This window comes from Panthera uncia (assembly GCF_023721935.1).
Source record: "Panthera uncia isolate 11264 chromosome A3 unlocalized genomic scaffold, Puncia_PCG_1.0 HiC_scaffold_11, whole genome shotgun sequence".
Lineage (NCBI taxonomy): Eukaryota > Metazoa > Chordata > Mammalia > Carnivora > Felidae > Panthera > Panthera uncia.
In genome coordinates, this window is record NW_026057578.1 from 21,646,101 (window position 1) to 21,661,362 (window position 15,262).

Here is a 15,262-nt window from a genome sequence, read left to right on the forward strand (position 1 = left end):
TGGGCACGAGGTGTGACGCACACAGCCTGCTCGCAGGCTTGCAAGGCGGCCAGACACAGACGGTGACGTGCAACCCCAACAAAGCCCCCAGGAGAGGGAGAGGGGACGCGGAGAAGGAAGAGGAGGGGCGGCACGAGTTGTGAGGTAGACGGCCAGGCGACGGGATCTGCGGAAGCAGACAGGAAGCCCATGGCATCTCCACGGCCCCCAGCCGGAGAAGGACACCAGACAAAATCCCCCAGACAGACCCCTACTCGGGAGACACGACCAGAGACACAGTGATCCTCACAATACATGGAGACGCGGCCAGGAGGGACCCTCCCTGACATACAGACAGACAGACATCCCCACATACCCTCATCACTGCACACCGACAGGACTGGTCAACACACACACACACACAAGACAAAGACACACACACAGACGTTCACATAGAAACAATCAGAAACCCAGGTCAGGATACACAGGCTGTCAGATAAACAACAGAAAGAGAAACACACACGCACACACACACACGCACACACGCACAGGAAAACCAGATACGTGCGCTGGTGCACAGGGACAGATGGACAGGCAGATCTCAAACTGCCTGACGTGGACAGAGGTGTAAGGACCCTCACTCTGGAACAGACGGAAAGACGCACCCGACACTGGAGAGAGATGGGCGCGACAGCCACAGGGCAAGACAGAAGGAAGGGAGGCTGGTAGAAGTGAAAAGATGAGGAGGAAGAGTAGCTGAGGCCACGGGCTCCACTCCAGCCCCCACCCCCGCCGGCTCAGGGTCTCCTTCCACGTGACAGAACCAGGCCACGTATGAGGCCTGCCCCACGGTGGCTGCTCAGCTGCTGTTTGTTGACTGAATGCACGACCAAATTTGCCTGATGTCAGAGGGTCACTCTGGGAGGCCAAGGGCAGGCCGGAGCACTTGGTGGCAGGTGACAGGGAAGCCAGTGAGGACTGTGGCACCCAGCCCAGGGGAGGGAACAAAGCCCGGGCAAAGGCAAGGTGCTAGAATGGAGAGGACGGAATGAGGCGGGGCCCATTTGGGGGACCATGTGGACAGGAAGTAGGCAAGGAGGGGCAGGGGGAGCGAGGACGAGCCCAGAGCCTGGACCCGGGTGCTGAGTGGGTAGTGGTGCCTATGGAATGTCCAGGAGGCAGGTGTACAGGGAGATCTGCAGACTGGGGGTGGGCCACGCAAAGGGAGAGGTGAGGCCCAGAGTGAGTGAGGTCACCAGACTCGGGCAGGAAGGGAGAAGAGGGCAAGACACAGAGGAGGAGGCATCCGAAAGGTAGGGAGAGAGTCAGGAGACGCAGAGTCACTGAGGTCTGCGGAGTCAGCCCCGGGTTTGCTGGCAGGTGGGAGAGGTCACGGTGCCAGCTGTTTGGGGAGGTTGAGAACAAATGCAGCCGAAGGGGGAGGGAGAGGGAGGTGCTGATGTGAAGACAGCCTGGGACGGGAAGGGGAGGGGAGGGATGGGGCCTGGAGGAGGGGTTTCCGCACTGGGAGAGGTGGACCTGGTGGGGGTCAGGGGCTTAGCTCCAAGATCCCGGCCAGAGACCGATGGCAGTGGATCCACTGTGGGCAGAGAGAGTTTGCAAAGGGGGCAGGGGAGGTGCGAGGGGCAGCGGGAGGGGGCGAGGCCAGAGCTGCGGCAGAGGTGGACACGCACACAGGCACGGTGCCAGCCAGCTCTCACCCGCCCCTCGGGGACAGCGAGGGAAGAAAGGAGGAGAGAGAGAGAGAAACAGAGCCAGACCCACCTGGAAAAATCTAGATGGAGCCCCCAGGAGCAGGAGAGGAGAGAGAGGCAGAGGTGGGAGAAGCAGTGAGTGAGGGGGAGACAGTGGGTGAGCGGGGACACACACACACACACACACACACACACACACACTCCTGCAGTGACGCACAGAATTGAAGCAGAATTCAATAATGACTTAGCTACGAAGCAGAGGGAGCAAGAGAGAGGGAAGGCAGGGCGTTAGACATACAGCCTGTCTTTGGAGGGACTCAATTGTGACCGAAGGAAGGAACAAAGATGAGGGACTCCCAGAAGGGAAGCAACAGCTAAGAGAGTTCTAAGACAGACAGAACATCACACATGCACACAACGACGTAAAGCAACGAGAGTAAACAGAAGTGGTCAGAACAGCGGTTCCCTTGGTGGGGGCGGGTGGTCGCGTGAGAAGGAAGCTGCTGGGGGCTGCGAGGTCCGGGTCTGGCTCGGGAAAGTGGGTCCACAGGTGTAGACACGGGTGGCATTCACTGAGGTTTTTCCCTTAAGATTTGTGCATTTTATGGTATGGAAGTTACATTTTTTTTTTTCAAAAAAATTTTTTTAACGTTTATTTATTTTTGAGACAGAGAGAGACAGAGCATGAACGGGGGAGGGTCAGAGAGAGGGAGACACAGAATCTGAAACAGGCTCCAGGCTCTGAGCTGTCAGCACAGAGCCCGACGCGGGGCTCGAACTCACTGACCGCGAGATCATGACCTGAGCCGAAGTCGGCCGCTTAACCGACTGAGCCACCCAGGCGCCCCAGTTACATTATTTTTTAATGAGAGAAAGACGATAAGAGACAGAAGGAAAGAGGTATGTGTCAGATGGGGAGGGAAGAACGGGGACACACACACACACACACACACACACACACACAACGATGCCCAGGTAAGAACAGAGCCTGACAAAGTCTGATGAAAAGGAACGTAAAAAGGTAATGTGACCAAGAAACACTGATGCCTAGACCCTCCCACGGAAAGAGAGACTCCCGGAGAGACCTGAATTAGGAGGGGGTCCCATGGGGCAGGAAGGAAATCACCAACATTGGCCCCTTGAGCTAGAGACACCCGAGGCTGGGGGCTCCTGGAGCATTCTACCGCCACGGAATGGCCTGGTCAGGGTGACCTGTTGGGGACAGTGAAGCAGGCATGTGGGGGCAGTGGGTGGGGATGGTGCTGAGGCTGGGGTGGGCCTTGAGGGGTGCAGGGGCTGGGGTGGGAGGTGGCGAAGGGCCCAGGAGCTCACACAGAAGGGCAGGGGAGAGAGACGGAGGCCGGTGTAGGTGCTGAGAGGGCCCAGCGGTGTGCAGGGGGAGACACCAGTGGGCCCAGGAAGGGGGGTTAGGAAAAGGGCCTAGAAATCACTCTCAGACACACAGACTGATGGATGGAGACGCAGATCACCATATGCTTGTCTACAGAGTGAAAGCAAATGCCGGACACAGAGCCTCAGAGCTGGAGGTGGAAGGAGAAAAAGAGAGAGTTTGGGGGAAGTTGGAGAGAGACAGATAACCAGAGTGTCTTGAAAAATCCAGATGGAGCCGGAGAGGGGATTTCGAGTAGAGAGCAAAAGGGTGAGAGGAGATCTCTCTCTCTCTCTCTCTCTCTCACACACACACACACACACACACACACACACACACGACTGTGCAGTCACATCTGAGTGGGAAAACTACCTAATGCTGGGGAACACAAAGAGTTAAGCTAAAGCTCAGAGGCAGAGACGCACAGACAAAGAAAGACAGGAAAACAAAGAGAGAAAAGGAGAAAGTGTGTGGGAGGGAGAGGTGACAGACAGACACAAGTGCAAGCAGGACACATGAGTCTCAAGTCCACCGGAAGCACGACCCCAAGAGAGGAGTTTGGAAAGAGAAAACCCGAGACGGCGACTGAATGACAAGGCTGAAGAGAAGGCTGGGCTGAGGAAGAGAGGGGGGCCCCTAACCCCCCCCCCCCCCCCGGGGCTGCCTCTTCAGAGCGGCACAAATGACGTTTAAGTCAGAAGGAATGAAAGAGGCGTCCGCACGCATGCACGGGCCGCACAGCCCCTGCTGGACTCGGGCAACAGTGAGGGAGTCAGGACGGGACCATATGCCACACGCACCCCATCCACACGCAACACAGGCCACACACGTGCCACATACACACGCGCACGTAGACAAACGTAGGAAGCCCAGAGAAGAGATAAGACTCGGATAAGTCCCAGAGAGGAGAGGAGAGGAGCGAGATGGGAGATAAACACAGAAAAAGCAGGAGCTTTCCATGGGCCTCTCTCGCTCTCTCCCAGTGTCCGTCCGGATGTCTGTCGGGCCGGCTGCCTCACACACGATCACAGCCCCAGGAGACAGAGGATGTGGTGACTCGATGGCCAGCCCGGCCCAGCTCGGCCACCTCCCCCCTCCCGGCCTTTGTTCTTTGCCCTCCTCCCCCACCTGGTACTCCTGGCCCCCAGGCCTCCCTCAGCTCTGCCTCCCCGGGGAGCCCTCCGGACCCTCTGTTCACACTCAGAACCCCACCCCTACTCTCCCAGGACCATCTGTTCTGCTCATCTGTCCCACACAGGGTATCCCTCACCCCTGAACCGCCAGCCCAGCCAGGGCCGGACCCACAGCAGGTGCCTCGTGGAAACTGGTCCAATGGGCCAGGGAGGGATCGGATGCTCACACACCTGAGCGAAGGCAAAGTTAGAGAGCAGCAGGGTGAATGTGGACCGAAGGCAGAGGGTAAAAGGGGAGGGGGGAGGGATGAGGTGGAGAGTAGAGCAGGCGCCCCTGGAATAATGACGACGGAGACTGGGGGGGCAGAGCACTTGGGTGGGAGTGAGAGAGAACACTGACCCTCTAGCCCAGGGCAAGGGGCCGGGGTGCAGGAGCACAGCCTGCACCAGAAATTCGACAAGCATACAGAGCCAGGAGGCCAGAAGGCCTTCGGGACAGAGGGGGAGCCAGACACCTGCTCCCTGCCGGACACACAGACAGGAGGGCCACGTGTTGGGAGAATAAGTGAATTAACAGAGGGACCCCAGAGAAAGGGACAAACCTGCTAGGGCAAGAGAGAGCTGGACAGAGACAGACAGAGACAGTGGGGGAGGGGCTGACACAGGTCACCTTGCTTTGATGCACTCACACTGAGGTCAAGGGCAAACCACAGGGGGCAGAATGCAGAAGAAAGAACAGAGAAGATAGCAGGTTAAGAGGACACATAATGTGCCAGGAGCAGCATTTACCAGGCCTGGCACAGAGGACATGCCCAGTAAATCTACAGCCCACAGTACTTTAGGGGCCCACAAAACATTTTAATTTTTCTTAAAATCAGAAGACAAATAGGGGCACCTGGTGGCTCAGTCGGTTAAGCGTCTGACTCTTGATTTCAGCTCAGGTCGTGATCTCATGGTTCATGAGTTCAAGCCCCAAGTAGGGCTCTGTGCTCTCTGCTTGGGATTGTCTCTCCCTCTCTCTCTGCCCCTGTCCTGCTTGCTCTCTCTCTCAAAATAAGTAAATAAAGTGAAAAAAAAAGAAGAAGAAGACAAATAAACTTTTAACTCTTTTTTTTTTAAGTAAACTCTACACCCAACATGGGGCTCAAACTCACAGCCCAGAGATGGACAGTCGTACGTTCCGTCAACTGAGCCAGCCACACGCCCCTCAAACAACACTTTAATATATATTCACATATTTGACTTTACAGCAATATTGTAATATAATTTTGAATGTTTCTTACGGAGGAAGGGGCTCACGAAGGCAAAGCTAACTGGGGCCCACCGAAGGCCTAACGGGCCCCTCTGCGGGAGCACACAGGTGAGTTGAGTTTGGGACATTTAAAGAGGAGGTGTCCGGGGCGTGGTCGCCAGGGAAACCGACCAGGACGGAGGCCTTGAAGCCGAGGCTGGAGGGAGCACGGGACTAAGTCTGGGGCCAGGATGGGGACTGAGCAAAAATGCACCCCAGAGGCCAAGTCCCAGGAGTCACGGGGAAGGAGCGCACTAAGAAAAATGCAGACACGTGGAGGTGGGAGGCAGAGACAGACCCAGTGGCACAGAGATCGGCCACACACATGTGGACACACGGACGCACCCCACCCGGGGGGATGGGACCAAGACAAAGATGAACATTTAATGAGACCACAGCAAGGGGGAGGCATCGGGGTACGCAGAAGCAGACAGAAGACAGACAGATGGACAGGCTGGCAGAGCTAGGTGGGGAGACACAGATCCAGGATCCCGTGGGTCACACTGTGAGGGAAGCACAGGTCCGGGCACTGGGTGGGAAAGGCCCTCGGGTGTGGAGGGCTGGGGACGGCGAGGACCGGATGAACAACAGACACATGGGCAGAGCTCCGTCTCCCTCCCCCCACCACGGCACCAACCTGACCCCCAGACCCCTCTGCCTGGCTGTTGCCATCTCTGTCTCTGTGTTTCCGTCTCTGTTAGTGTCTCTTTTTCTCTCTGCAAACCGCAGCTTTTTTGGAGCCCGCAAGGGAAAAAATGAAAGATGAGATAAGAGAAAATGCAGACGATGGACCTCGCGTGCGCGTGCGTCGTGTGTGTGTGTGTGTGTGTGTGTGTGCGCGCGCGCGCACGCACACCTTCAGCACAGGGCCTGGGAAGAGTTTCATACGTATGAAAGAGTGACCAGGCCAGCAGCCCACAGGGAGAGCCAGCGAATGTGAGCCAGAGGACAGACAGACTCCCTCTGAGACAGACAGAGACAAGGAGACACAGAGGCCAATGGGCAGAGAACAGATGACGGGTCTGAATGGACCTGGGACACAGACACGTGCCCCACCCTTTCTGGGCGGGCTGGATGGAGTCTGGGGCACAGATTAAGGTCTGTCTGTGTGTGTGCTTTTCTGTATCTTTCCTACTCCGCCATAAGGAATATATACTATTTTCTCCATGAGGGAAGACATCTCATTTTCCTCAGAGAAAAAAATATATGCAGAATAAGAGAAAAACCACTGAAATCAGGAAAGGAAGGTGGAGAGGACTCGGGGGTCCCAGGGTCTCCAGTCCCCGGAAGTGGGTTAGAATCAGGAGAGGGCTGCAGGAGGAGCAGAGGGGCTACGGGACGGTGGTCGCCCAGACTGCACATCTCTCACCTCTCCACTCTGTCTCTCTCGCGACGAGCAAAAGCGAACTGGACAGAGGCCCAGCGTGAGGGAGTCAAAACCAGAGAAGGAGCCAGAGACAAGAGGTGGGAGAGATGGAACCAGCTTTCTTGCCTCCCTTCCCTGACCGGACACGTGGGCCAGATCTGGGTGCATCAGCTCGACCTTCCCTGGTCCCTCAAGCTCTTGTACCAGCGGGTGAGCTGTGTGGACTGACACAACAACCCTTGCAAGTTTCAGGGGGTCAGGGAAAGCTCCAAGAGGTGGTCTGTGGCCTCTGAGATGTGTCTTGAAGGATGAATAGGAGTTTTCCAGGTTGCAGAGGGAAAAGCAAGGGTATTCTCCACAGTGGAAAGAGCTTGGGCAAAAGCATGGGGTGTGGGAAGGCCTGAGGAAGAATCAGAAGTCAGAGAGATTGACAAGCAAGAAAATCTGTAGATAGAGAAACTAGGGAAAGAGACAGCAGCCAGGCACAGAGAAAAAGAGAAACCAGCAACAGCCTGAAACATAGAGACACACGTAGAAACAGAGACAGAAAGAAAATCAGAAGCACACAGAAACACACTGGGAACTATGGAGAAGTGTCGGGGGGGGGGGGGGGGGGGGGGGGAATAGGAAGAAACAAAAAAAAGTGTTGAGACAGAGAGCCAGGGCCAGACAGAGAGCTGGAGGCAGGAGATTGAGAGACAGACAGACGGAGAGGCACAGAGGGAGATAAACACAGAGAAACACGGAGCAAGATAGACAGAGAGGTGCAGAGAAAGGGGGCTCAGAGCCTTTCCCCACGCGGTTCTCGACCGCCCCCCAGCACGGCTCAAGTGTAGTCCCCACCTGCCGGCAGGGGGGATCACTTTGTCCCCATCCTTTTCGGGGATGGGGCACATCCCTGGCCTGCTGGCACACGTTCCTGAGCTCCCCCAACCCACCCAGGCACACCTGGGCCCTGCCAGGAGTGGCCAGTGCCCTGTGTGCCCTCCGAGCCCACAGAACCCAGCTGTAAACTGGCCCCGGGAGCCCGAACCTCAGGCACCAACTATGGCACGTGTCCATGTAATACACACAAATCCCGCACACTGATCCGGAGAAAACAGACTCGCTGGCTTCATACCCCATCGATGCCCACATACACACTCACCCCGGGAACTCACAGGCTGGCACACAACCCGGATATGTGTGTATACAGATGCACACAGCCCTGGGCAAACAGATGTCCAACCTCCCGGTCACAGACCCAGGTGAATATGAAGGTTCATACAGCTAGGCACACACTGCCGGGAACCCAGATTCACAGACCACCAGGACGCGTGTCCACACACCAACACAGATGCCCACGAGCAAACTGGCCCAGGCACATACCCACACAAACACAAAGGCACACACTCCTAGGAGCAAACAGAAGGCTCAGCCACAAACACATACATCCCTGCTCCTGTGTGTGCATCTCTGCGTGTCCATTCTGACTTGGATACTATGGTTTTTGGCTTGTGGAAATACTACTGCAGAGAGAAATGTCCTAATCTTGAAATTTGTTTTTAATTAGACTATTATGACGGCCAGAGGTGACACACAGATGCATGTGCCATGTGATGTAAAATAAATTTCTTCGTAAAGACTGTTGCAAATGAACTGCCCGGTTGTGTCCCTTCAGTGGTGGGGGAAAAGGGAGGAGAGGAAAGGTCTTTGGATTTTTCCCTAGAGTGCCCAGGACTTTTGTGGATAGAGCCCCAGCCCAGCCCAGCGCTCCTGGGAAACAACACAGCATACACACGGCCACATCTCCCCTTAAGCACATTTGCAACCCCACCCAGGCCCAACAGCCCCACCTGGCCCCCAGACTGTCCACTGCCACCATCCCCCTGGGGCATCTGCGTCCTGAACTGCTCACACTTTGGGAGTCCTGGCTTCCCCCGGTGCATCTCAGACACAAGCGAAACTCCTGCCAGATGTGCCCACTCCCCAAACAGAGGTGCTGGCGCACACACAGCCACATGCCCAAGTGGCTGTCTCCAATCTGATCATGTCTCCCCCTGGCCTGAAGCCCGCTGGCCACCAGTGCAGCCCGAATAAAGGCCCCTCTGACTACAGTCTGTCCTCACAGTTCACCCCTCTCATTCTCCAGCACACAGTGGATGCCCAGTAAACCACAGGCCACACTTTGAGGTCTGTTCGTGTTTAATCAGACAATATGCAAAGTATTTACAACCAATTCTGGATCCCCCCTCCCCCCAAGCCTGGGCCGTGGAATTCGGGACCCCCAGGCCCTGCCCAGAGCCGGGGGTCCCCTAGGCCTCTGCATAGTCATCTGAAATCTACAAAACACTGTTTATTTAAAAAAAAAAAAAAAAAGAAGAACAGTATTAGGACACCTTATACAAAGGGCCCCAGGCAGCCGTAAGGGGACTTGAGAGTGCGCCGGGGTAAGCAAGCCCAGATTTGACCGGGACGGACGGCAGACTTGCGTAATAAACATGTATGAAAGGAAAAGTTGAAATTTCATAGGCAGGCACCGCTTGGCCTCCTTTCCCGCTGGCAGGGCCCGGCTGGCTCGAGAGCCCCTGGCAGCGGGAATGTTATTGCTGTGATGGGGGGCTGTGAGTGAAATGTACAACATGTCTGGGCAACAGAGCGGGGGAGCATTTTTACATGTTAAATATGGACACACACGTGCACACACATAACACACATACACACACACATAGGGGCCCTGGCAAGATGCCCACAAACTGTCGGCCACCCCTTTTAAGATGGGGTACCTGAGGCCCAGGGAGGAGTCGCCACATACCCTAAGGCCAAACATTAGAGCGAGGGCCAGAGTCTCCCGACGCCCCAGGCTGGGCTCACCAAGGTTACGCCAGGCCACAGGGTCTGGAGCAGAGAAGTCGCAGAGGCCACGGCCACACGTGGAGGCAGACGCTGCAGCCCAGACAGGAAGGAGGGGGCCACCCGAGGTCACAAAGCCAGGCCTGGTGCATGGCAGTGGACACTTGAACTCGACACCCACCACCCCCCAGCATAGGAACTCCTCTCCTACTCATGGGTTAAGGGGTGCTAACTGAGGGAGGGCAGCAGGGGCCAGGCATTGAAATGACACAGGACAAATGGGGGAAGGAGAACCTGGGGTTCCCTCCTGAGGCCAGGACCACCCAACCACGTGGATCTTGTACTTCGGTTTGATTGCCTCCGGAGCCTGGGAGCTCACTCTCTTTCATGGCTGGCTAGCTCCAAGGATGAAAAAAACACTCCCACTCTGATCGACATCTACTCCCCGACACTGGCATGGTCACCCCTCATTCAGCTGCGCCCTACGCCCGTCTCCACTCCCTCCCTCCACAACAGTCCCGCCAGTCAGGCAGCGGCAGCAAGGCTCTGTTATCTCTAACTCAGCCTCAGGCCCCTGGTCCCCTGGGCTGCCCCAGTCTGTCCATGGTGCCTCCAAGGACAATCTTGTTGGTTCCTGAGGAAGACAGAGGGAGCACCGGGTTCCAAACCCACCTCAACCCTGAACTGTTCTGTGGTCGTGGGCAAGTCACATCCCCTCTCTGGACTGTTTCCCCATGGGTGCTACGAGGGCAAGGAACTGGTGATCTCGAAGGGTCCCTTGGGTCTAAGAACAGGATTGGAGGGGGGTGCCCACCCCACCCACCATCATCAAGTCAAGCTCAGCCTCAGCTGCCCAGCCTGGGAGCCACGGCAGAGGGGTCTGGACCCAGCAGCTTCCACCAACAGGTGTTTCAGAAATGGACGGCAAAGGGCAGGGTGGCGGGCAGGCCGAGGGCCAGGCGCCCATCACTCCTCTTTGGAAAGGCTCTTCGGCCAGCTCTGGAGGCAGACGTGGGGCGACGTGGAAGTGTTAAGGAGTCAACGTGAGGAGCAGACTGAGGCTGACAAAGGGTGCCCTCAGCCCGTCCTTCTTCCCGGTTCCTCCTGCTGAGACACACAGAGCTCCAGGAGGGAAGGCAGGGAGGACGCATATGGCTGGAGCAGGTGCCGGGACGCAGTCACTGTGCCAGCCTTAAACCCTGTCCTCAAGGCTGCCCCAGGCCCCAAGCCCTTCCATGCCACAAAAGAGGGAGGGGCCTCATCACTGGCAATTCAGCCCCACAGAGGGGATCGATGCGGGCAGGCAGAGGGAGGCAAGACCCTCCATCAGGGGCCACCCAGCCCAGGATCCAAGCCAAGAGGCCAGTCTGGCCCTGTAGTGTGCTCCCTATAGGTTCTCTCCAGGCTGGTACTGGGGCTCGGTGGACGTGAAGTAGTCCTCTAAGAAGGCCTGCAGGTACTCGAAGGTGGGCCGCTCTTCCGGTTCCTTCCGCCAGCACTGGCACATGAGGTCATGCAGGGACTCGGGACACTCAGGCGGGCAGGGCATCCGGTAGCCCCGCTCCACCTGGTCCAGCACCTCACGGTTGACCATCCCTGTGGGTAGAAGGAGGTATGAGGAGGCTGGCTCAGGTGAGGAAAGTGGGGCGGGGGGAAGATGTGAGGAGGACAACCGAGAGTGCCTCCAGGCTAGGACAGAGCGGGTGTGACCGTGGGTAAGTCGCCTCCCAGGGGCTGAGAGCCCTGACCAGAGAGATTCTAAGATCAGATGCTCAACCTCTTCGTTCTACAGATGAGGAAACTGAGGCCTGGGAAGGGGTATGGCTTGCCCCAGGTCACCAGGGCAGAGGGGTTCAGGGAACAAAGATGGGCCACGAGGAGCCCTCTTACCAGGGTAGGGCACCCGTCCCTTTGTTGTGAGCTCCGTCAGCAGGATCCCAAAGGACCACACATCTGACTTGATGGTGAACCGGCCGTACAGGGCCGCTTCTGGAGCCGTCCACTTGATGGGGAATTTGGCACCTGCGGGAGGGAGAAAGTTCAGGGGAGGCTCAGCAGAACGTCATGACGGTGCCTGCAGAGGGCCCTCTGGCACCGACCCAGGCCCTGCCCACCTTGCCGGGCGGTGTATTCATTGTCTTCGATGAGCCGAGCCAGCCCGAAGTCGGCCACTTTGCACACGAGGTTCTCTCCAACCAGAATGTTGGCAGCACGGAGGTCCCGGTGCACGTAGTTCATCCGCTCCACGTAGGCCATGCCCGAGGCGATCTGCAGGCAGAACCCAGGGGACCCGGCTCAGGCTCAGGGACCACCCCGTGCCCCCTTCCAGGTCACGAGTCACGTGCCCAGGGTCGGGAGCCAAATGCCCTGCCCTTGCCAGCCCTCAGGCAAGCGAAGTCAGCTTACAACAAACACCGTTGGCACAAAAGCAGGACCAGAGTTCAGCGGGAAGAGGGAACGCGGGACAAAGGGCGAGGGCAAAGGGGAAGCACAAGACAAGATACCGCCCAGGAAGCAGGGTGACGATGAAGAGGCAGGCCCCAGGTGCCCCACAGATACAGATGAGTGCCAGGTCCTGCCTGCTGTGCCGAGTCCCCTCCGAACCTCAGTTTTCTCATGTGTCAAATGGAATAAGGGCCATCCCTACCTCCCCTGATTGTGATAAGGATTAACGAGGAAATGATTGTTGAGCACCACCTACAGCAAGCAAGTACCAATGCAGGTTTGTTGAGTGACTGAACAACCTTTACAGAGAAGAAAACTGAGGTGTGAGGCCCCACAGGCATCCCTGACTCCTGACGCCCAGCTAAGGGCTCTTTCAAGCTCTGCCCAGAACCACCACTCACAGCACGTATAGGTGGTCCCCGTAGTAAATGTGGTGAGATCAGAGAGTGTGGGCAGCAGTCAAGGCAGGCTGCCTGGAGGGGGCTGAGCTAGGTGGGTCTGAGTGCTCTAGGGCCAAGGCCGTGGGAGGTGGGCGGGGCTGACTCACCTGAGCAGCCATGTCCACCAGCTGTGGCAGCCGCAGGTACTTGCCTGTCTCCCCCTTGAGAAAGTCCAGCAAACTCCCTGGACAGAGAGAAAGCAGCCCTGTCTTCCCTGAGCCAGGAAGCAGAGATCCCCACACATCCTGCCCACCTGGGCCGGCCAGCCCTGCTTCAAGCGGCACAGCAGATTTCACGCGAACCCATCTCGGAACAAAGCCTCACTCAGCATCTGTCACTCAGAAGGCAAAGCAGGACGGGAAACAGCCAAATGTCCACCTCCAGGAGAACAGAAGCCGTGGCCCATCCCCGTACCGCACTACCACTACCCGGCAATAAAAAAAGGAACAAACTACTGACACAGGTGATAAGGGCGACGCTTGGATGTAGAAGATGAAATATGTGAACCTCTAGAATAAACAGAGCTATGGTGACAGAAGGCATATCAGTTATTGCCTGGGTTTAGGGCTGGAGGGTACCGTCTGCAAAGGAAAATAAGGGAGCTTTCCGGGGTGACGGAGATCTCCTGCATCTTGAGTGTGGTAAGGGGTACACCGTGTCCATTTGTTAAAACTCACAGAACTGGACACTTAGCATGGTGTATGTTATCGTTTGTAAATTATACCTCCCAAAAGCGGAATTTTGAAACATTTAATTAATTTAAAAATTAGGTAAAGGTCAAGCCAGGGGCTTGATCTAGAAGTGGCTCAGCTTGGAGGGTTGGGGGACTTTTCTTTCAGCCACATAATGGCAAATGGCTTTAGAAAACCAGCAAACTGGGGAGCCAAGATGCATTGTGGGAAATTATTAAAAACAAAATGAGAAAGGCCACCTTTGGTTTGACTTTCCATTGACACGACAAGTTGGTTCTATGCCATTCCACCTTTCAAAATGTACACTCTAGGGACGTCTGGGTGGCTCAGTCGGTTAAGCGATTGACTTCGGCTCAGGTCACTATCTCACGGTCGTGGGTTCGAGCCCCGCGTCAGGCTCTGTGCTGACAGCTAGGAGCCTCGAGCCTGTTTTGGATTCTGTCTCCCTCTCTCTCTGCCCCTCCCCCGCTCACACTCTGTCTCTCTCAAAAAATAAACGTTAAAAAAAAATTATTTAAATAAAAATAAAATGTACACTCTAGGGGTCGCATGGGGGGCTCAGTCAGCTGAGCATCAGACTCTTGACTTCAGCTCAGGTCATGATCCCAGGGTCGTGGGATCGAGTTCCATGCTGAGCGTGGAGCCTAAGATATTTTCTCTCTCTCTCTCTCTCTCTCTCTCTCTCTCTCTCTCTCTCCCCCTCTGCCTCTTTCCCCAGCTCACACTCTCTCTAAAAAACAAAAAAATAAGGGGTGCCTGGGTGGCTCAGTCGGTTGAGCACCCAACTTCGGCTCAGGTCGTGATCTCACAGTTCGTGCGTTTGAGCCCTGCGTCAGGCTCTGTGCTGACAGCTCGGAGCCTGGAGCCTGCTTCGGATTCTGTGTCTCCCTCTCACTCTGCCCTTTCCCTGCTCAAGCGCTCGCTCTCTCTCTCAAAAATAAATACACATTAAAAAAAATTTAAAAATAATAATAAAATAAAATAAAATAATAAAATGTACACACTACATCTGGGGGGAAGTGAAGTGTGTCCCCTCCTGCCTAGCAAGGGACTGTCACACATCTCTGTGCTGGTCGCTCAGGCCTCACCCTTGCTCATGTACTCCGTGACAATGTAGATGGGCTCCTCAGACACCACGGCATACAGCTGCACCAATTTCTCGTGCCTTAGTTTCTTCATGACCTGGGCCTCCTGCAGAAAGGCCTCTGGAGACATTGTGCCTGGCTTCAGGGTTTTGATGGCCACCCTGGTGGTTCCATTCCAGGTCCCTGTATGGGTAGGGGTAAAGGCTGCCTCAGTGAAGGCCCCCCCTATTCCTGTACCACTGGGACCCAGGATCTGCCTGCCCGGGTACCAGTTTCAGCTCTGGCCTCCCCAGCCACGTGACAAGCCCCGCCAAGGTCCAGCCCCTTTCTGAGCCTCAGTGTCCCCACCTATAGAATTAAATGAGATCTGAGGCACTGGGCCAAGCCCACTATGAGGGCTCATTTAGCCGCAGCTGTCATTTTATTATTGTCTGGTTTTCAAACTGGGAGGCCTTGGGGAAGCTGTACTCTAGACCAGTGTGTTTAATCTGAGTTCTTGTCCCAGCTGGACCCAAGGGCCTTTGCTGAGTAGCCCTAGGTCCATTCCTCCCAGTCCCTGGGCCCCCATCTGAGGGCTGGGGCCCAGGCCTGTTCCCGAGGCCCTCGCGGCACAGGTCTGGGGACCTGTACCTGGCACTCCATGAGTCTACCCGGGGCAGCCGCGGCTCGTTACCACACACCCAAGCCAGGAATGAGTTCTGCAGCCACCAGAGCAGCTGATACCAGGGATTTCTCCAGGCTTTGCTCGTGTGCTCCTTTTGTGGCTGTGCTGAGGAACTGGCTTCTCATCCCTCGCCCCTGTCCCCAGCCCAACACCTTTCCTGACTTGGCCTGACCTCCAGCCTCCAGGCCTTGGTGCCTGCAGGGCCTTCCACCCAGGAAGCCTCTCTGCTC

General features: G+C 56.3%; 1 protein-coding gene across 1 annotated transcript in view; it reads right to left on the minus strand.

The window, feature by feature from the left end:
* Window positions 1–8,460: 8,460 nt before the first annotated feature.
* Window positions 8,461–15,262, minus strand: part of SRC (SRC proto-oncogene, non-receptor tyrosine kinase) — a 51,339-nt gene continuing 44,537 nt past the window's right edge. Inside the window, exons 10-14 of the mRNA XM_049650823.1 lie at window positions 14,372–14,551; window positions 12,699–12,775; window positions 11,821–11,974; window positions 11,597–11,728; window positions 8,461–11,302 (exon numbers count right to left, since the gene is read on the minus strand). Coding sequence (XP_049506780.1) covers window positions 11,094–11,302; window positions 11,597–11,728; window positions 11,821–11,974; window positions 12,699–12,775; window positions 14,372–14,551 — 752 coding nt within the window. The 3' untranslated portion in view covers window positions 8,461–11,093. The remainder of the gene's footprint in view (window positions 11,303–11,596; window positions 11,729–11,820; window positions 11,975–12,698; window positions 12,776–14,371; window positions 14,552–15,262) is intronic.